Source organism: Polyodon spathula, chromosome 17 (assembly GCF_017654505.1).
Source record: "Polyodon spathula isolate WHYD16114869_AA chromosome 17, ASM1765450v1, whole genome shotgun sequence".
NCBI classification, from domain to species: domain Eukaryota; kingdom Metazoa; phylum Chordata; class Actinopteri; order Acipenseriformes; family Polyodontidae; genus Polyodon; species Polyodon spathula.
In genome coordinates, this window is record NC_054550.1 from 8,087,939 (window position 1) to 8,110,726 (window position 22,788).

General features: G+C 35.6%; 2 protein-coding genes across 4 annotated transcripts in view; both read left to right on the forward strand.

The window, feature by feature from the left end:
• Positions 1-426: 426 nt before the first annotated feature.
• LOC121330193 (histone-lysine N-methyltransferase KMT5B-like) lies at positions 427-10,276 on the forward strand. 2 transcript variants are annotated; one of them, XM_041276532.1, is made up of 10 exons: positions 427-660; positions 3,751-3,999; positions 5,203-5,350; positions 5,645-5,810; positions 6,001-6,110; positions 6,640-6,806; positions 7,367-7,386; positions 7,492-7,628; positions 7,953-8,155; positions 8,428-10,276. In XM_041276532.1, the coding sequence occupies exons 2-10, from the start codon at positions 3,837-3,839 to the stop codon at positions 9,879-9,881; spliced, it is 2,568 nt and encodes an 855-aa protein (XP_041132466.1). In that variant the 5' UTR covers positions 427-660; positions 3,751-3,836; the 3' UTR covers positions 9,882-10,276. The 2 variants fall into 2 exon arrangements, with proteins under 2 accessions (XP_041132466.1, XP_041132467.1); XM_041276533.1 differs by having other exon boundaries at positions 427-654.
• Positions 10,277-15,282: 5,006 nt separating this feature from the next.
• The window catches only part of LOC121330308 (choline kinase alpha-like), a 32,723-nt gene continuing 25,217 nt past the window's right edge, over positions 15,283-22,788 (forward strand). The window contains exons 1-4 of one of the 2 annotated variants that reach the window (XM_041276731.1): positions 15,283-16,038; positions 16,544-16,652; positions 18,772-18,831; positions 20,186-20,239. In XM_041276731.1, the coding sequence (XP_041132665.1) occupies positions 20,186-20,239 (54 nt within the window). In that variant the 5' untranslated portion in view covers positions 15,283-16,038; positions 16,544-16,652; positions 18,772-18,831. Of the gene's footprint in view, positions 16,653-18,771; positions 18,832-20,185; positions 20,240-22,788 lie in introns of both variants that reach the window. The other variant, XM_041276732.1, reaches the window with a different exon arrangement.

Sequence of the window (22,788 nt, forward strand, 5' to 3'; positions counted from 1 at the left end):
TAGCGGACAAGCTATACCTAATGTAAATAATGAAACTTAAAATGGTGTAGGTCGGGATATTCTTAGTTCTGTCTAGTATATTATAAACAGAGATACTCGGTAGTTTTATGGTGGTCCTGCTTTGGCTGTTTGTAACTGTGTAAATGTAAATATACATTTTAAATAAATGTTTACAATGTAATTGGGATGGACATGTCTATCTAGCTTATCACCCACAAACTTCTCCCCGTGAAGCTCCGGCGGATTCACTCGGTGCCTTCTCGGGGGCGAAATCTTTAAAGGGAACGGGTTTTGTTTTTGCTGCACTACTTTATGTATCGCTCCGACCAGGAATTTAAACGCATATAGGGCGCTACTAACGCTGCTCGCGGTTCTCACCACCACTAGATGTTTTTGTGGGAATGTGAATTTATGAGAATAATTTTGGGACCGGGTGTCGATTCCAGCGATTGATAGTCATGCGAGTTTTCGCAGGGTCTATATCTTGTCTATATGAGCGGTGCTGCGTCCCTTCTCTCCTTTCCTGTGCCGGCCGCCATCTTGAATTTTAATGTTAATTTTCTGGAAATTTTTGTTTCCTCTGGGGTTTTTTTAGACTGGATTTAATGGCTATTCCGGCCTTCTAGGACGGACCATCCGCACCTCAGGAGACAGGTAAAAGTGAGTATTTTTACTAAATACACCTGACTGGCTAGTTCTGTGGCGTATTTACTACTTTTTTCTGGTTGAAGATTTGGCTGGGTGGTGGTGGTTGTGGATGGAGCCGAGTGTGTCATGGAGATGAGTTTATGTGTATAAAAAGGCCTGATACTTTAGTGGTGAGATTTATTTTATTTTTTTTTTAAACACACCTTAAGTTGGAAATACCTTTTAAAACATGGCAGATACCGGCTTTAATTTCTCAATTTGAAATTAAATGTGTATCCACAATTTCATCTCATCAGAAACATATGTAAAAAATATGTTATTGACAGGTGTAGATAAATAATACATTTAGCGACATTTAAAGAGACAAACCATTAAGGTCCCCTCCCCACGCCGACCACCGGACCCGCGACCCGTTCAATCTACCAATGTTTATATATTTTCATGATGCAAGCGTACGGCTTTTAAATTAATAAGCTTTGTTTTATGTCGGGTTTTAAGTGTACTTTTGTTATTTGTTATAGTTGCTTGTCTGGTCAAATTAGACAATGGCTGCAAAATCCAGAAGGTGGCAGCATTTTATCAATAAAAACAAAACAATGTGCAGCAGTCATATTGTATGTTAAACTGTAATTTCTCCGTTTTTCCTCAAGGGGTCAGTAAACCCTCAAACTATTCGCACTACATGGCATGGGTTGTCTCCTTTTTATGATTAGTTGACTAAATGCCCCAAGGTTAGTCATCTTTCATTGTAATGATATGTTTCTTTGAATTCTGTACTGTATACGGCAGTTCATTAGATGCAGAGAAGATGGTTAACGTCTCAAACGGCAGGCATTTCTCACATTGTACACGGTGCATGTTGCAACATGACAATTTCATTAACATTTGTAAACATACTGAACAGTCATTGAATGATCCAACAGATAAAGAGAGAGAGAGATGTGGATATCTTCACAATTTCTCATATGTCATGCAAAAGATATCTTTAAAGCAGTACTAAACACAACTTACACAATGACGGTGTAGCATCTGTGTTATTGCTCCATCTAATGGTACTGTTCTGTCTTGTGATAAAATTCAAGTTAAAGCAACAGGTAGACATTCAAAGGTACAGAAAGAAAATGTTTTTTTTTTTTAAATAATAATAAAAAAAATGATATCAAAGGAGCCTTTATTTCGTTTGTTTTACATGCATATTTATGTAAATAGCAATACCCGTGCACCTGGCACTGTACACTTATAGACCTGTGGTAAAGCCTAAATTGTGCACTGTATTTTGTGGCTCACTTGTAGCCGCCTCTTTTAGTTGTTGTTTGTTACTATTATGGGGGAAATAGTTTATTTATTAAATTGATAGGCACACATAGTATGTATTCTGTGCAAGTAAAAAGTTGCTATTTAAGATAAAATAGAAAATAGTAATGGAATTTGTTGCTCTCCCTTTAATCATGCAGTAGCAAGTGAATAACCAAAGTATTCCTACTGAAAGACACGCTGTTTGATCTAGATTATATGGGCTGTGAAATACTTTCAGAGATTCTAAATAGTTAAGAAAACACATATAAATTAAAATGTAGAATAATCAGTAGAGTTAATTTTAAGATAACGTTTCTTAGATGCAAATAATATTTTAGATAATATGCAGTCTGGCTTTAGGCAGAATCATAGTACTGTATCCGGAACATTTAAAGTGATGAATGACATAAAAATGGCTTTGGATAAGAGATCAACATGTGTGTGTCTGTTCATTGATCTGTCCAAAGCTTTTGATACTGTTGGTCATTTACTACTTATCAAAAGGTTACTAAATGCTGGTATTGGATTACAAGTGGCTTGGTGGTTTCAAAGTTATTTTACTTATCGGTCACAGATTGTTAAATATGGAAATTTGATGTCAAACCCTGTTTTGTTAAACAAGAGTGTTCCTCAAGGTTAAATTCTTGGCCCGTTATTATTTGTATTATATATTAATAATATTGGCCATAAAATTAAACACTAAGTACCATCTCTGTGCCGATGATACCATTCTATATTCATGTAATTCGCAGGCTGAAGCACTGGTATATTCTGGTATATAAGGCTATTCGATGTAAATTACCCTGTGATTTAAATGAATACCTCATAGTAACCGTTGCCTCAGATCTCATTCTTTTTTGCATTTTAAAATCCCAAATGTGCGTACTGAGGCTGGTAAAGGATCCTTTGCTTATTATGCCCCATCGTCCTGGAATGAGTTCCAGTCCAAACTAAAGCTGCAGACCCAGATATCTTTTATTGCAATTTAAGAGTAAACTCCATGATTTCTAACTGAGAGTTGTAATTGTTTTAAATAGTTGACTGCTTTTATGTATTTTGATTATTGTTTTAAATGTGATTTGCCTGTGTCTTAATTGTATTTTACTGTGTATTTGTACGTGTTGTCCGATTGACTTGCTGCTACCTGCTTGGCTAGGTCTCACTGGAAAAGAGGTTTTTATTTTCAATGTGACTACCTTGTTAAATAAAGGAAAATAAATAAATGAAAATAATAATTACCCAGAATATACTCCATGATATGTGCAATATAAAATGTATTCTATGTACAAATAAAGTCCAATCCTTTTGGGGATTTGTTTAAAACACATGACACTTTGATAATGATCTTAATGCCCAGACAAATGTACAGAGTAACAAGAATATAGTTTTGAACAACCAGGACTCTGGATTGCATATCTGCATATATGTCTGCAAAATAAACTGGTAATGTAGTACAGGACGAGCTATTGGAAAGGCTGACTGCACATTGTGGGGAATCTAAATAGAGGTATAGGACAGTAATTTAATTTAAGACCTGAGGCTTTGCTACAGCACTATATTGGATTGATGTCTGTTCTGTCGCAGAAATGTCCGGTCTTCAAATTGTACTTAGGCTACTACAGTACTTTGCATCCGAAAACTTAAATCCATGTATACAGCTGAATTCTAATTAGATTTTCTATTGTTAATCATGTAAACACAGAAAAGTGACGTTTTAAGAAAATCAGTTTTCTGATTCAGTTTTCCGAAAACGCTTTATCATATAAACGCACTGATTGTTTGTTTCTTCCCTTTTTTTGTTTGCAGGAAAAATATCTGGGTTTATTGATCCCACTCTACTGGGCTTCTTTAAGACGGAGACTAAATGCTACTAGCCCAGGCGAATTGTTGGTATGAAGTGGTTGGGAGAATCCAAGAACATGGTAGTAAATGGCAGGAGACATGGAAGCAGGTTCTCCAGTGAACATAATCAAAATCAGTCTAGGCTGCAACATTCCCCAAGGGCACACATAAGACACAGCAAAAGCTCCCCAAGCAGCAGAAGATGTAGTAAACGTAAGTGATATTATGTACTTCATATTGTTGTCATGTACTGATTTCTCACCTGCATGTTTAATTTTTCTAAATTGGGGCACAGTACGTTTTTGTACATCAATATTGGGTATCGTAACTTTTAAAGTTAGGGATTCATGCAAACATATGCAGCAATGGAATCTCCCATGGCCCAAAATCTTCTTGTAAATCATCTCTCCAATTTGTGATTCTGATTGTTGAAGTTCTGCTGTAGTCATTGTAATATTGGAGACAATATACTGGCCAGCAAAAGTAATGAACTGTGTAAGGCAGGTTACATTGCCTGTCCGTCGCACCTCCACTCCAACATCTCCAGGACTCCTTTCCAGGAAATTATGATTTTTTTTTTTTTTTTTTTTTAATAAGAGCTAGACTAAATACACCATTTACACACAATCCATATTCTTTGAAAATTGAATTCTGGGTCTCTGCCTATGCTTTTACTTTTCTGTTTCATAGATGTCAGATTTTGGTGGCATGACCGTTGGAGAGCATTGTAAAGGTTTTTTCATTTGACTTTAATACAAGTCAATATAAATGTAAAATACATAAACATGTTCTAGGAAAATGTGCATTTCACAGTGTGTTTTCTAATAAAGAATGCTTTAGAAACTAGCTTTTATTTTTATTTTAGAATGTGATAACTCAAGTCACACCATTTCACAATTTATACTGCACTGTAATGAGTTCCAGTCTCCAACAGGGGGATACACATTATGTGGTTTTCTTAAATCTCATAAAGGAAAAGATGTATGTGGGTGGGAAATGTGATACTGGCCCTGAAGCTGGGCTTACTGACAGCTACTGTAGGGTTGTCGTGCTGCTGCCCTGACTCGCCTAGAGTTTTCATTCCTGATAGGGAACGATTAAGTTAGGGGAAACTGGCTTTTATTACCCCGGTATGGGTTCAAATCCAGATTGTCTTTAAAGTTAAATAAATGTGTTTTGTGGTGTTACCTAGGTCCCTATAGATAACTATACCACCAGACAATTTGGCATCATTTTCAAACTGCTTGAGAGACCTAGGGCTGATTGAAAGATGTCCAGGTCAGGATTGAGGTGCGCTCATAAAGCTGTGAGGGGGGGGAAGAATATTCCCAAAATAAACAAAGAATTGCATCTGTAGGTCAGACAAATATATATGGTATAGTATGTATTGATTAGTTTTTCTCTTTGGCCCCACAGGTTTTAGTGGGGTAAGCCTTGAAGCAGAAAGGCGATACGTACCTTCCTCTGGAATGACCGCTAAAGAGCTGTGTGAAAATGATGATCTTGCAACCAGTTTGATTCTTGATCCGTATTTAGGTTTCCAGACCCATAAAATGAACACCAGGTTTGTATTTATGTGGCTGAGCTTTGACTGTGTGTGTGTTTATAAGTTTTACAGGGAACATTTCAGTTTCTTCTTTCAAAACCTAGGTTCAAAGGGCACTGATTTATTTTATGATGCAATCAAATTTCAGTCACTAATGGGTTTTAAATATTTAACCCTATTAATATCCCAGAACGGTTTTGCATTTTACACTCCCTGGGTTTTTTTTTTTTTCAGTGAATATTTATGACTTTATTGTAATTTTGTTTGAGAAATGCATTTTCTCTCATTGCTCACTTAAACGTGTTTTCCTAGATTCCGACCTATTAAAGGAAGACAAGAAGAACTGAAGGAAGTGATAGAATACTTTAAAAAGCATGATTGTTTGGAGAAAGCTTTTAGAGCTTTGACTGCAGGAGATTGGGCTCGACACTACTTCCTCCATAAGACTAAGATCCAGGAAAAGTTATTCAAAGAACATGTAAGCATTCTTGAATTTACACAGACTGGTTTCACAGACCCTGATTAGCAATTGTGAACTACCTTACTCGATGTAGCATTGGACAGTGCAAGTAAGTGCTAATCAGGATGTATGAAACCAACCATTAAGGTGTGAAATGTTTGTTTCGTTATTGTTGCAGCACTTAATGTTTTTGTTTTCTTTTGATCAGGTATTCATTTATTTACGAATGTTTGCCTCTAATAGCGGGTTTGAAATTTTGCCCTGCAATCGTTATTCATCTGAGCAAAACGGAGCTAAAATTGTTGCAACAAGAGAGTGGTAAGAACCTTTGGAATTCATTAATTTACATACATACATGTTGTAAAATCTGTATCAAAGCCAACACAGTAAAAAAAAAACATTACTGTCTTGACTCCGTGTTTTTCCTCTAGTTACATTAAATTATAAATAAATGACACTTCCTTTTATTTTCATTGAGATAAACCGTAACCTATTTAGAATAAGCAAATACGAAAAAAAAAAAAAACACCTTTATTCCATAATCTGATTGCTGGGTCTTTACATTCTACAGTGCTCCTCCTTTGTAATGCAACCCTTTATACTGCAGAACCGGTCACAAGGTAGTATGATTGTGGCTCCCGTTAGCCCCTTAATGCCATTTCACTAGCACTTTTAATTTTCGTAGTAAAGCAGAACACAAATAGCATGGTCTCTGAATTATGGCTCACAATTAACTTTATAAAGGGCGCACTGTACTTGGATCCATGCAAAATATACCTAAGCGTGAAAATCCTGACACCTTTTATTTATTTATGTTTTAAAATTTCTTTATAAATTCTGTCAACAGGAAGAGGAATGACAAGATCGAGTTTCTAGTTGGCTGTATCGCAGAGCTGTCGGAGAGTGAAGAAAACATGTTGCTCAGACATGGAGAAAATGACTTCAGTGTCATGTATTCCACAAGAAAGAACTGTGCTCAGTTGTGGCTTGGTCCCGCTGCATTTATCAACCATGGTATGCTAAATAGATGTATGAATAGACAGTAAGTGTTGAAATGTATTTGATTTGGGCTACGCTCTGCAATGCAGTGCAAAACCTGTGTCAAATATTAGAACATCAGTTCTATAAATAAAGGGATTTTGTCTGATTGTCTGCAAACAAAAGTGATTGTCCACAAAATAAAATAAAAAAAACACCAGTACAGGAAATGGCAACTTTCTTACAGGATATTTAAGACTTCCGTTATACAATACGTTGTTTAAATAGAATTATGAAGAACGTCCTACAGAGCATGAAATACCTGAATCAAAAGATTTTCAACAGAATAAAAGGGGGACCCAGTCATTATATAGAAAAGATTGTTTTAATTTTACATTAGGAATGGCTCAAACTGCTATGCATTGGGAGTTATCACAATCTTACATTACTTTAAAGGTCATCCATTCTGATCCTGGGGGATTTGTTTCTTCAAATATTAAACTAAACATAAATTATTTTTTGCAAGAGTATACATTTACTGTTGAAAGTTTAATAGCTAGTGCACAGAGTAATACAAATTTATTCTTTCTTTCCAGACTGCCGACCGGACTGCAAGGTAAGGTTTTATTTGGTGTTCAAAGATTTTTGCAAGCAATATTGAGTAATATAAGTACTCGTTATAGATTTGAAATCAAATGGTAATGTTTAAATTCCTTTGTAGTTTGTTTCAACTGGACGAGATACAGCATGTGTGAAGGTTCTACGAGATATTGAACCTGGTGAAGAAATTTCGTGTTACTATGGGGATGGCTTCTTTGGTGAAAACAATGAATTCTGTGAATGCCACACTTGTGAAAGGTAGGTGCTATAATCAAGAATTCTATTCATCTATTTGTTTTGTTTGTGTTCACTGAATTGATATCTATTATGAAACTAAATTTGAACACAGCAGGTCAATCTACTGTATGTATTTGTTAAATTTTACTTAAACTCCTATACATGATCACCCAGATCAAATGTGTTTTAATGGAGCTAAACATGCAAATCCTCCAGGCTCAGTTAGCACGAAGTGTTCTTGCATCTACCACTACAAAGGGAGCTTTGTTAAAAAAAAGGTTTTGTAATAAAATTATTCATATTCTTTCTTTTTCCTGTGCTAAAAGCAATTGTATGTTTTTACAGACGTGGCACAGGTGCTTTTAAATCAAAAATTGGACTGCCAGTCCCTACTCCTATAATCAATAGCAAGTATGGACTGAGAGAAACAGATAAACGCTTGAACAGGCTAAAGAAGTTAAGGGAAAGCAGCAAAAACTCGGACAACCAGTCTGTCAGCTCCCATACTGATGCAGATAACACTCAGGAAAACCCTAATGCAGACACATGTAAGTTTTGCAAGTACAACAAAATTCAGAAAAAATGTCAGTGTAGCGTGTTTTTTTTTTTTTTTTTTTTTTTTACTTTTAAAAAATGCAGTTAAATATTTTACCCTTTTTGTTTAAAATAAAATAACTGATCTGTTTGAAATTATACTTGTAAAAGTTCTGCTCATATTTATTTTTTAAATCTTAATAGTGTACCAGTGTTTCTTAAGAGTGTTTCATTTGTTGAAGTTAAATGATTTTTTTCTCCTTTAATTTTTTTTTTTTTTTTTTAGCTTCAAATAAAAAAACAGCAGGTGTGAAAAAGTTCAGCAAAAGCAGGACACTGACAAGACAGTCATTATCAAGCACTTCTACCTCATCTTCAAAACAAAGTCATATTCGTAATTCCAGGGCACCAAAGAGACTAAAAAACAAGTCCACAAAGCCTTTGCTCTCTAAACTGAGGTTAAATCAAAGGCAACGGCCAGAGCAAAAGACTTCCTCAAGGAATCTTGACATGGGGAGCTTGGTTCTTAAGGAGCCAAAGGTTGTTCTTTATAAAAACTTACCGGTAAAAAATGAGACTGAAACAGAGGGACCAGTTAGAATGGAGGGGGAAAGTGGATGCTTGACCAGGCATGCTGCAAAAGAAAACAAAAACAATTCTATAAAAGGTGCTACTGTATATGACGGGACTTTATCTTGCACTTATAGTACAAGGAGGTCTACAAGAACTAGGATGACTAAGACGACCTCTGACCTTAAGCTTGAACCAAATATATTGGATAGTCATAGTGACCATAACGTGGTAATAAAAAGTGAGCCGATGGACTTTGAGGAACATACATGTATGAAGCAGGGAATTCAATTGAACGACTCCTTGCCTAAACTGGAGAATAACTTCCAGGGAAACGGAGCGTGCTTACGCAGGAAGAGCCTTCAAGTAAAACAGGAGAGAACAATTAAATTAGAAGAGACAGACTCATTCAGTGATGCTTTCTTTCAGGAAGGTGTACATCAGTTAATGAGCCCATCATGTGCAAATGACATTGGTGATTGTGGAAAAATGCTGTTGAACATCCCTGATAGGCATCAGGAATGCAAAGGGACATCCAATGGGGGAACATTAATCACTGTGGACAAGAGCAAAGATGGCTGCCGAACAGTTGGAAAAGGTAAAAAGAAACGAAGAATCACGCGATATGACGCACAGCTGATCCTTGAGAACAGTTCAGGGATTCCTAAACTTACACTGCGCAGACGCCGTGATAGCAGCAGCAGTAAAACGAATGAACAGGAAACTGAATTGGTGAATTCTTCAAAGATCAGCATCAAATTTAGCAAAGATCACGAAAAAGATAAAAACAATTCATATGTAGCAAAGCTTAATAATAGTTTTAACACAGGATCAAGCAGCAATCCGACAAAACTTAAAATCCAGTTAAAACGGGAAGAAGACGATAGAGGGGTGAACCAGCTGCATTCAGAAGACGTGAGGAAGAATAGTGTTTCTTTAGGTGAAAGTGGTAAAATGTACGATCATGTAGAAGACGGGACAGAAGAAGCAGATGATGAATCTTCATCTGGAGAGGAAGAGGAGGAAGATTACTATGATGAGGAATTTGACGATGATTTTATTCCTCTTCCTCCAGCTAAAAGGCTTAGACTTATTGTTGGAAAAGATTCTATAGACATTGACATTTCCTCTAGAAGAAGAGAAGACCAGTCATTGAGGCTCAATGCATGAGCTGAAGGTCAGTCTGACCTTAATGTACATAAGTTAACTTTCCAATCAACTGTGTTTTGATTTAAAAAAAAAAAAGAAAAAAAAAAAAAGAAAAAATAATTAGACTTTTCTGTAAATTTTAGTGAAGGCACTTCTCCACTGTTTATTCATTACTGATATTGATATTGTAGAAAGTGTACAGTATAATAACTCTTCCTATGTCTGATCTGTTCATATTTTTATTGTACTTTTTAATAGCCTTATTATGTGCAATTCTTAAAGAGCCTGTGCTGTGTTGTAGAATAAAGGCTAAAACTGATCTACCCAGTAATAAACTTAGAATTGAAACATTGGAAAACAGAATAATGTTGCTACCCTAAACTTTTTTTTTTTTTTTTTTTTTTTTTTTTTTTTTTTTTTTAACACACAAGGAGCATTAAGTTGCTCTTATACCTGACATTTAATGGAAGGTTTCATAATGGCAGCAGAATTTTTTTTAAATAAATATATACATGTTCATAACACCAGCAGAAAATTGCAGCTTTGAACCTTTTTGCTGAATGTTTCCCCCCTGGGTTTTGTCCATTTTACACTGTATTCTGTCCCAGATGTACTGTTTGTGTTCTTTGTTAGTAGCCATATGTTGGTTGGAATTCCAATTGATTTATTTAAAAATAAAAATGAGAGAGAAAAAAACAAACTATTGTGAATAGTTTGCTGATATTTTAGAGCATTATGTATACAGGGGTAGCAGTGTACAGAATAAAAGTAAGGGCAATGCAGTTGTCCACCATGTAAATAATGTGACACCTTGTACTTATTTAACAGTTTTGGATACTTGAAGGAGATAGTTTCTTTCCAAGAATAAATGGTCTTCTCTTTGTAAATGTTTAGTGCATATGTAATACAATTTATTTACATACAGTTTCAATTTAGATGTTTAGATTTCAGTTCAAGCGTGATGCATGGTGAACTTTGGTAAATTAACTCTAATTGCACTGTTAACTGTCATTTATACAGTTTATTTTCCTTACTAGCTGACTTTGTCACTAAATGCATCACTAAAGGTGCAGTGTCCTCATTATAGATAGATAGATAGATAGATAGATAGATAGATAGATAGATAGATAGATAGATAGATAGATCCATACTTGCTGGAACAATCATAATTGACTGTTTTATGTTGTATACGTTTCTGTAAATACTTGAAAATGAAAACACGTTACAATATAAAAAAACAAAACATAAGGAGTATCAAAGCAATGTTCAAGAAAATTGAAAATTGTCTCTAAATATTGGATTCCTCAAAATAGCCACTGTTTGCCTTAATAACAGCCTCACAAACGCGAGGCATTCGGTTAACAACTTTCAGCAGGAAATCACCCAACATGTCTACCCAGTTCTTCTGCAGCAATTGCCAGAGATGTAGGGCACTTGTGGGTAGCTTTGCTTTGACTCTTCTGTCCAGTTCGTCCCATACAAGTTCTATGGGATTGAGGTCTGGAGACTGGGCAGGCCAGGTCATTAGATTGAGTTGTCCTTCACCTTCCTTCCTTCTTTGCCAGATAGTTCTTGCACAACTTTGAGGTGTGTTTCGGGTCATTATCTTGCCGAAGAATGGAGGACTGCCCAACTAGCCGTAATCGTGATGGAATGGCATGCCTTTGAAGTGTGCTATGATAGACATGCTGGTTGAGCTTGCCATGGACTTAGTAAAGATCACCAACTCTGCCACCAGCAAAACAACCCCAGACCATGACACTGCCTCCTCCGTGCTTAACAGTGGGAACCACACATGCAGAACTCAGGCGCTCACCCTCTCTGCGTCTTACAAATACTCAGCGGTTGGACCAAAATATTTCACATTTTGAGTCATCGGTCCATAAGACCGACTTCCACTCCTCAAATGTCCAGTTTCTGTGTGTTTTGGCCCAGGCAAGTCTCTTCCTAATATTCTGCACTTTTAACAATGGTGTCTTTGCAGCAATTCTTCCAGTTAGGCCAGCTTCACGCAATCTCCTCTGGACAGTTGATGTTGAAACATCTGTACTTCTAGTGCATTTAGCTGCACTTGTATTTCAGGGGAAGTTAATCGTTGGTTTCGCAGACTTGTGACTCGAATTAAATCGTTCTCTGATTTTTTAGGTCACCCTTTGTCTACGTGACCTTGTTCGGTCCTAATGAGTGCCAGTTTCTTCAAATCGTTTGGTGGGCTTGGCCACAGCAGTTACAGACACTTGCAAAGTTCTTGCGATTGGTCTTAAAGATCGACTTTCATTTCTTAAAAGTAATTACAGGCTGTCTTTTTTTTTTCTTTGCTTAACTGAGCGTATTTTGCCATTTTCTGCTCCCTTACATTCAGGAATGACAAACTTGTGCCTATGCTACCTATATTTATAGTAATCATGGACCTTCACCTGTTAACAATAATTGGTGACATAAGATTAATTAGGTAACATGCTAGTTGACTCAGAACATCTAACAAAGACACTTTTATACTTAGGCCAGTGTTCTAACACCGTGTTATACACGTTTCAGACTTTTAACTTGACTGGGGCTTCAATCTGAAATCCCCTTGCTTTGGGTGACCATTTCATTGAAATTGACAAGATTTACATTCTCATTTAAAAATAAAATTTTTGATTGCAATTCACTTATGATTATCAGCTTATATAAGTGCATGTATCATATAATGAAATATTAAGTGTTTATAGACAAGTTTATAGAGTTAAAAGCATAGATAATCATGAAAAATCTGGTTTCAAGCAGGTGTACTCAAACGTTTGAGTGGTACTGTATATATTTTTTAAACCAATTAAAGAAAGATTTGCTCCAAGTGCCACTACACAACTTTAAGCAACTGTTGTTTTTTTTTACAACTTAACGCAGCTAGTTGTTGGGTGACCTTTGCATACAATTTTCCCAAGTTAATGAAATCAATACTGTTTTTGTTGTTTTGAACTGTGCATGTGGAGGAAAATTCCTTTTACGTTCTCACCTAGTACGAGTTGCATCAACAATTTTCATAAATAGTTGCATGATGATTTCCTCTTGTTTCATGGTCTAGCCTACCCCTTTTTGTGTTTTGAGCTGTAAAAAGCTTGAAATTAATATTTTGTAACCTAAATGCAGTAAGTGGTTGCTGGATGGTGGCTCATATATTACAGGCCGAAAAGTAGTCTAAACTGTGGAAGAGTTGGACTTATTACCTGTCACAACTTTAAAAATGTAACTGGCAAGGATATCTTCCTATTATCTTTCAATTAGAAAACTGTTCAAATGCTCTTCAGGAAGACTGGAAAATGTTTTGAAAAAAGTCTGATATTGGGTACATGTAACATACTATGTGCATCTTTATTATAGGAGAATGCTATGTAAACATTAATATAAAGGTATTAAAAAAATGCAGTAGCTGTGATATTACCCAATATTTCCTGTGAACTATCTCCTGTTCTATACAAATGTACCTTTTTGTAATGAACTTGACTGCAGTCGTTACTGTGACTCCATACTTCTGGTTCAAACCAGAGCCCTGAAAGTGTCAAATTCTTACCTGTGCAAAGAACTTTGCACTTCAACAAAAAAATAAACGCTAGTGTATTAAATCAGTACATACATGTAGGGGCATGTTCTCAGACTGCATCAATCTAGAAACTAGAAATGTGTACAAAGTCAGCAGTTTAATCAACTATAGAGCTACATTTTTACTGTCCAATGTTGCTATACATACTGAGATGTATTCTGGCTTGGCAGTGGTTTCCACTGACAGTAAAGTTGAAACTTAGTTACAATACTTGCAAACCTGTATGTAGAATTGGGAGTTTCATGTGATGCTGATGGGTCAAAGCTTTACTTAATCTTTTTATGATTTATTATGTTGACAACAGCTATTGTTTTTTTGTTTTTTTTTTAAACTAACTTCATATTGGTTCTCCATCACTCCCCAAGGTTAAAATGTTATCTTTGCTTTTAAAATAATTTTAGGATTTTGACCCTCAGCCTTCTGTCCCTATTCTGTGCCCTGCATGCTCACTCAACCAGCCCTGAGAATGTTTGACCATTCCTACCAGGACTAGAATGAACCTTCTTGCAGAGGGAAGAAAGAGCAGTCGTTGGAACAATTATGGTGTTCAGAACAGTGGCTGTATGGTTTGCCTGATAAATTTAGATAACATTAGTGAAAACTGCAGACGGTTGTTATGTTCACCACAGAGTGGATTGCATCATCCACTTATTTTTAAGGATAATCAATGGATAACTAAGGATAGAGGGTTGATGAAATCTAGAGCGGTACACTGTATATAGAAATTAACCCCTAAGCAAACAAAGGGCTACAACGGGTATGTAAATAAGGAGATCTTAGCTTTTAAATTACGTGGTTGTAACATATATATATATATATATATATATATATATATATATATATATATATATTTTTTTAAATTGTTTTTGTTGTAACACATGTATTGTAAACCTAATGTTTTTGAGCCAAGATCTTCCAAGTTTGAGTTTCACAAAACAAGTGTCACGTTATCTCCAAGTGAGCCTAGTTTAACTTTCTGTTCCTTTTTTCAATACACATAAACAAGTAGAAATATAAATGTGGCATATTTCCATGCGTATAACGTTAGAATGTTTTGTTTGTTTTTTTTTTTAATACATGTATCAATAAGTAGAAAAGAAGTGGGGGTTTACCAATAAATAACAATTATTTTATTTGTAACACAGCATAAGAAAAAAAAATCTTTACATATCTAGAAATTGCAATAACGGTAGTTGTGTTTACTTATTTTTCTTCAAACATTGGGAAACTGATACTTTTTTATTATTAGAATGGTCAAACCTTAGTTACCGGGGTTATTGTAGTAAGTGTGGCCATCGCATTACTCTACATAGGGTGTGGGTGCGTGGCCTGCCTGAGGTTTAATCTGTACAGTTCCAGTTAGGCTGAGTGCTTGATGACCTAGTTAACGCTCAATTAGGGCTGCTTTATCAGATGTGGTAGGATTAACAACAGCACACACTATACGGAATGTAAATCACGTATTTGGCAAAGGCTCATCTGATCACGCTACTCCAACAGGGCAGATGAATCACTTGTGTTTGACATTTCAACACAATTTCAAGAAGGTAAAGTCCACTTTAAGAAAAAAGTACTGTATATTGAGATTCGGAACAGTTGTCCCAAGTTCGTCATCTAAGCACCCCCCCCCCCACCACCCCCCCCCCCCCAGTGCCCCCCCCCCCCCCCCCCCCCCCCCCCAAAAAAAAAAAAAGAAAACGCTTCAGTTTTACATATCATTCTTAGTGCACTACACAATGTATACGTATTATAGGTTCTATCGACTTTTTTTTTCTTTATTGACATTGTGTCATTCATGTGTATTTTTTTTTTACTAATAGTAATATGACACCTGGTTCTGGTGACCTTACTGTATTTCAAATACAAAGTAATTGGTTTCAAGAAAATGCATAAACATGCACATACTATGGATACAATTGTCACTTATTTTTACGATTTTATCGCACATTATGTAATGTCTTTTTATATTACAAATTCCACGTCCATTACATTCTTAACCTGGTTTACTCAATTTACAGTAAATACCGAAAATAACAAAAACTACCAATCATTTACAAGCAAAGGCGTTGCCCTCAATGACGTTAAAAGTGAAACACCAATAAGAATGTCGTCAACAGACAACTGTACAACACAGGTTTGCTGTTCGACTAATGCAGTCTCAGTGCCCATGCGAGGAGGTGTGTTACTGTGCGGAGCGTTATTTTTTCACAGCTATACTTTCCTTCAAATTTCGTCTATTTACAATTTACCCGACGTAAATATAAACCTATAAGCTTTATTTTATCAAAGCTCGTGCTCAAAGGGTTTATTATTATTGTTGTTGTTGTTGTTGTTAGCTGTTACATTTTAACCACCGAGAACATGAAAACAAAATTTATTAACGGAGTGTCCTCTTCTCCTTCAATGTCTTTGGGGTTGCTCGTCAATGAGATCCACGTACAGCCGGATTCTCAGGCCCAATACAAAGACATTAGACCAGAGGAACCGGACCTGCAAACTAAACGCAAGGCGCATCTCTGGTGCAGAGAATTCTGAATGAAGAGGAGTTCCAATCACCATAATACGGCTAGTAGTACTGTACTAGGCTCTGCCAAGGTTGGAGTTGTTTACTAGATCATTTTACCATACACTAGAAGAGTCTTAAGCCTTTTTTTCTTTCTTTCTTGGAGCTCTATACGTATAGTCACCGTAGTGGCGTAGCTATATTACTGTACCATATACCTGCCGCTGGGACTGAAGACGCTGCTGTATTGAAAACATCTAAATTTTATATAGTCTGAGTCACTCCCCCATTTGTTGTTGTTATTTGAATAATGATAAAATAATATACAGTACTGTGTATACTGTATCGTTTTGCTCAATTCTTGCATGGGAGAAAGAATAGGCAACTCCCACTTACGCTTGTACAGTAATACGTAATTTTCCCGTGTGTAATTCATAGATTTGCTATCTTTGAATTGATTTTGTTAAATTGCAAGAACACTGTACTAAGCAATATCAAGCGTCCGAGTCGGTGGACAGCGAGGAGAATTCGGTTTGCCTTTTGTTGTATTCTTATCAGTATTATTTAATGGGTATTGATTCGTTTTATTTGCCACAGGGGAGGCCTCGGCAACAAGATTTTCCTTTGCTCTTTGCCAGACACCCTGCAGAGTGTAGACGATGAAACCAGGAACGTGCTGCATCGCTTGTATGGTGCCATTCTGCAGGTCAGTTTACAGGGTGGGGAATGGAAGAGTAAGCGTTGTTGAATTGTACTGCCGCACACTCACACACACACACACACACCGAAATACCATGGTGTAACAAGCATTGAAAGTGATATCAAAATGTACTCAAGACCTACTGTTATGTTATGTCTAGGGAAAGTTAAAGTGATATTATTAAGTTTGGGTAAGTGTTTTTACAATGTTGTATTTTATTAGTTTGCGCTACCTGTGTCTATACATTTATTTTAATACTATTTTTTATGTTATTGATTTGTAGAATAATAAACTAAATGTGCAGTTTAATTTTGTGGAGAGATTTTTGTATGGCCATTTTTGTATCTTGGTTAGGTATTCCAAGGAAACCAAAGTGACTGTACTATTTAGGGTAGACCAAGTTTTTCTACACAATAAAATCACTGGATAATAAAACTCTGCACATTACTTAAGCAAGTAATAACAAAAGACAAAAAAGGAACAGTTTTCAATTAAATGCGGAAATTGGTAACTAACAGTGACATGTTTGATGTTTGACAGGTTATGGAAATATTGTGTGTGACACAGTTATTTTAAAAATAAAACAAATTATATTTTGAAACACCGTAAATGGTAAAATTACTTAAATCACTCTTTTAACTGTTAGCCATGTCAAAATGTATGTTGTTTTTAATACATTTTATATCCTTAAATTATTAGATGTTTTGAGTGCAATTGTGGAGGCTCATTGCAGATGTGGCACCTAAAAAAGCAACAGGGCAATTATGCTTTGCTTTTAACATGAAACTTCACAGGTTCCAGTGGATCAAATAGATTTCTTACTATTTTGACGTGTCTTTATACTTTAAGCAACCTATCTTCATCTTTCAATAAAAACCTGGCATTATGTTTGCGGCTGAAGCTACTCTCCCATTTCATCTGCTTGTAATTCACCTTCAAACGTACTGGACCCATTGCAGTAACTACTGTAAATGAGCAGAACCTTGCCTATAAAAAAAATAGCAGCTATTTCAAATGATAAGAAAACAAACTGCTTTTATAAGAAAAATGGGACTTGAAGCATTACTAATTCAAACTGACATCTATTAGTTTAAAAGGCAATAGTGTTATATGAAAATTAGAGTGTTCATATATTTCCATTTAAGAATGTACAAATCCAGAACTAAAGTCCAAGTAATAACAGCTTGTGGGCACCTACAGTATAAGTACTACAGTATTTCTTTTCACTGTATTATAGGCTTATAGGCTAAATAAAGATCTTAATACTGTCACCTTTAAAAAAAATAATTAACATAGACCCAAAAGTCAGTTCTACATTAACAGTTGGTTTCACAGATCTTGATTAGCACTAGGACTACTTTACATAAATTAACGTCCCAAGATTAGCAGTAATATGAGTCTGTGAAACCCTCCATATAAATCATGAAATAGACAGATGTTGTATCTGTTGGGAACTAGATTTCTTTATGGTGCGATTATACCTATTTTACTGTATAGCTATGGCCTAAAGTTTTGCATCATCCTATAGAATTAACAAATTTTGCTTCATAAAGTCAGATTTGAAACCTGTTGAATAATGTTATGTTAACATATTGAATTACATACCGCTTTGTAATTTTCCATCTACTTAATGAAAAACTGACATTGAAAAATGTGACATTTTGAAATCCAACATGAAATACTGTACTGCTACTATGGCTTCCTGTAGACTTTTATGATATTATTTTGTAGTTTCTTTGATTACATGATGTTAGATAAAAGATCTAAATTATGTTCATATAGTTTTTGTCTCAATCTTAAAATTATAGCTGATGCAAAACTTGGTCATAGCTATATATGGGGAAAATTATATCTTTGACATGCAACAGTGTCTTTTACAACCATTAACTTTATCTTTGTAAGCTGACAAGCAAGGGAAATTTGGATGTTAAAGTCCTTTGGTTTAACAATAATGGGAACAAGTGGATGTCCAATGTTAGCAGTAAATTTTACTTGTTTCTTATGGGGGAGGGGGGTGGGGGGGGTATCATCATTTACTGCTTTGACTAGTTTTTGATGTGGAGTTGAGGTTGTTCTGGGGGTATTGTACCACCATGGCTGTACATGCGTGTTTTCTTTACCGCAGGCTTTCCCAAGCGATCGTGCCTAGAGCACACTGGTTTCCAGGTGACAGACACGATGCACGGTACAGTATGAGATCTCTGAAGTTGCAGCATTATCTTTAATCTTCTTTTAAATACATAGGTAGCTTGTCGTCTTAAATTAAAACTCACTTTTTTCAGACATATGCCTCTATCATATGTTTTACTATTTCATAAACTGAAGTCTTGGCATACTTTTAATGAAGCTATGTAGATTAAAAGGGACATGCATCATGAGATAAAATTAAGTGCAACTAGCCTCATCAGCTCTGAAGTCTAATGCAATAGTAGTCTGTTCATGTCTTGCTTAAATGCAAAGACGTGGTTAAAAAGAAAACTAGCATTTATTTTTTTTGTAATGTTAGGAAACATTTGGTCACCGTTTTCAGTTTCTTGTCAGGAAAAGTATTCATCAACCGGCAGGATCAACTGACTTCCGGGCTGGTTAGAAGAAAAAATACAGCATCTGCGTTATTTCAATGAAACATACAGTCTAGAGAGGCTATTCAAGTGTTTTTGGAGAGCACATAAGAGATGTGACCTCCTGTGTCTGGAAGTTTGATTGATTGAAAAGTGCAAGAGAACAAGAAAAAAACAGCAAGTCTTTTAGAGCACTGCTGTATATTCTATTGCAGTCGCCCCAATAAACAGTTCTTAATGTGTTTAGTGACCGCTTTATTGAATCATACTGTGGAATATAGTTAAATACTGGCATAAGGGGGCAAGGTGGTACAGCAAGTCAACTCGCCACTGTAACATTTTCTGCCCTTTCACATGTGCAATGAGTTTGGTGGTGTCTCACACAGCCAACACAGAATTTGTCACTCGTAAGAGGACTTGTTTCTAGTCTGTGCCATTGTTCACTCATGAACACCTAATCCACAACCACAATTTAGTGCTTTTAAACAAGGTTTATAGGACTGAAAAAACAACGCTTGCCAATGCATTTTCTGCAGTAGAATAAACTACAATATCTAGACTGCAGATTAATCTGTGTATTTATATATATATATATATATATATATATATATATATATATATATATATATATATATAGATAGATAGATAGATAGATAGATAGATAGATAGATAGATAGATAGATACATAATCATAATGCAGTGTTGTTATTTATGCTTCTCATGATAAGTTTGCTGCTGTACCTTCTACATAGACTCTACTGATAAAACAGCAAGGGAATTCATACCGTAGGGATTTGGTGGGTACTTTGAGCTTGTCTGTTTTAATGCCTTGTGGTCATCAGAGTATTTCAATTGAAAGACATCTTTTAAATAGTACAACCCTGCTGCAAAACAAAGAGACCTCTCTAAGGAATAACGAGGGAATGAGGCAGAAACTATTAATCACAGCAAGTGTTTGCTTTTTTCTTTCATTAATAGATGTCCTGTAATAAAGGGGAATCCAAACAGGCTAACAAAGAAAATCCTTTTCAAGTAAGTAACTAAACTGATCATCTATACAGATACTCCCTATTGTTCCTTAGCATGACTAAGTGACTCTAAGTGTTGTCTTTTACTAACTAATTTAATAAAAAATAAAGAAAACATCCCCCCAAAAATAACCTTTGAAAGTCTGGAATCCCATGGGGTTTTGCCTGGCTCAGGTGATTTGTACTTTATGTATATATTACACACACACACACACACACACACACAGACACACACACACACACACACAATAGTAACATGTGGTAAATTCCAGCTATCAAAACTGTTTCCTGGTTCTTTTTTTCTTTTACAATAAATAAACAAATCAATAAATAAATCTGTGACGAGTACACAAGTATATAATTTAATATATATATGTTACACGCAGTCGGTCAATGAACGAAAAAAATAACCATTCCGCGATTTGAGCATTTGCAAATTAGGAAGAAACTATCGGACAATTGAAATTCAATTCGACTGTGAAGGTGCTCCACAGATCCTCCAACAGACTGAAGAAGCTGTCTCTTGTTTTGAGTTTCACTCTTTGCTTGTCTGATGTTTTCCATTTCGCAATTTGATCAAAATAATTTGCTCAGACCAAAATAACCTTTCATTTCGTTCCCTGATAATTCGGACGAAGTACCAAAAGAAAACTAACTTTCTCTTCGTACAGCAGCAGAAGCTGATTCTGGGGCTAGTAAAGGCTTCATTTTTTGTCAAACAAAGTGCTTCTGTGTGTGTGTTTAAGGGAGTTCAGTGCAATTGTATTCTTGCAAATACAGTGAGTTGTATGTTTATAAATCCAAGTTGTGATTTCCTGTTTCTTTTTTATTTTTAAATGAGCTCTCATGGTTTCTTTATATGTATCTAATTTGATTGAACTACTTCAATTTTACCAGACTGTTATCCAGATAATCTGAACAGTGTTTTAAAATGAGACTCTAGCCCAGTGGCGCTCTCAATATGGTTTATTTTGAAAATTGTCATCAAATAAAAACCTGCAAAAAAGGTCTCTCTCTTTTGTAGGCACGGCACTGGCTGGTGCTGATCTGGTCTGCAAACCCTATTTTCTAAAATGGTAGTTCACCTCTTCCTATGATTTCTGAGAATATTAAATGTTCAGAAGCATTTTCTTTTTCTCTTTCACTTAAACAGTGATTTCTAAATAACAAGCCGAGAACATTACGCACGTTATTTCAAGTTTCCTTGGAGTTTAATGTTTGAGATCACTATCCTCTTAAATTGCTTTCCACGGCACCCTTGCAAATGAGGCCACGGTCTCAGTTGGTTAACTTCCTGCATAAATAATAGATACATCAATAATGAATCAATGGTGTGTCTCTCACCAATATAATTTACTGATTTTTATGTTCATTCAATAAAAAAAAACATATTGTATTAAAGTTTCTATTTCACTTGATGCCCATTTTTAACACACCGCATTTAATTGCTAATCACAGATTAAGCAGCATCTTTAAAATCTTTCTGGAACTGTACATTTGCTCAAAGCACTTTTTGCAATGTGAGGATATCGCTTTACTCAAAGACTGAAGAAGCTGTCTCTTTTGCATTTTGCTCTTTGCTTGTTTGATATTTTCCATTTCACAATTTGATCAAAATAATTTGCTCAAAGACCAAAATAACCTTTCATGTTTTTTTTTTCTTATAATTTTGTAAATGCTCGATTTGCGAATCCTGACTGAGTGTAATTAATATTATATTATAAAATATGTAAAAATTATTCAAAATGTCATAAAATGTTAGGTTTTTGCATTATTTGCACTATAAAAGGCTATTTATTTTAAACATGGGAATGGAAACACTTACATGAAAGGAAAGCTTAAGTGATTTGTAGGGAGTTCCAAAAGCTGCTGGAAAATGTAGCCCTGTGATTTGTAGCAACCAAGAAATTAGAACACCATAGCACATGCTCACGATGTTGTGTATAGCTACTGCTAGAAGAAGGCAGAAAGACATTCATCCCTTAGCTGTTTTCAGCTGGTGGACACAGATTACAAACTTCGGTCTAGAATCAAGAATATTTAAAGCAGTGATAATAGTAGTAATGCGTTTCGATTATTGTCATTGAGTACGTACTGAAAAGAGCATGTGACAGACATCTAAATGGAAAACAGCTTTAGAGATGCTATTCCTATTTCCTGATTTAGGGGTAAACAGGATTCATTCAGGAAACATCTTAAAATCTGAAGCTACCGTTGGGAAATCTTACTAACAGTAACAAGAACATTTACGAATGAGAGGAGACTGTTTGGCCCATGATACAGTCTTAAAGGATTCCAGTGATTTTGCATCGACAGTGTGGCTTGCTAACCCATTCCATAGCAAATATATGTATCTGTACCAGGGTCTGGTAATGAACCATTTTTGATTTACAAATACAGATTGTCCACAGTTGTCTTTTAACAAGCAGGCCTGCATCTTCACATGAATACCATGTACAGCTCTTAGGAGTCATATTGTGAAGTAGAACTTCCCAAACAAGGATCAAGGTTAAGATAAGAAAAGAGGTTCAGTCAAAATAAAGTGTGAAGAAA

What these genes read in the sequence shown, in the direction of transcription:
- LOC121330193 (XM_041276532.1), top strand. Translation starts at nt 3,837, where the DNA reads ATGAAGTGGTTGGGAGAATCCAAGAACATGGTAGTAAATGGCAGGAGA. An exon ending in CAGCAGAAGATGTAGTAAAC is followed by an intron (nt 4,000 to 5,202) that starts GTAAGTGATATT and finishes TTGGCCCCACAG; the next exon opens with GTTTTAGTGGGGTAAGCCTT. An exon ending in ACTGCCGACCGGACTGCAAG is followed by an intron (nt 7,387 to 7,491) that starts GTAAGGTTTTAT and finishes ATTCCTTTGTAG; the next exon opens with TTTGTTTCAACTGGACGAGA.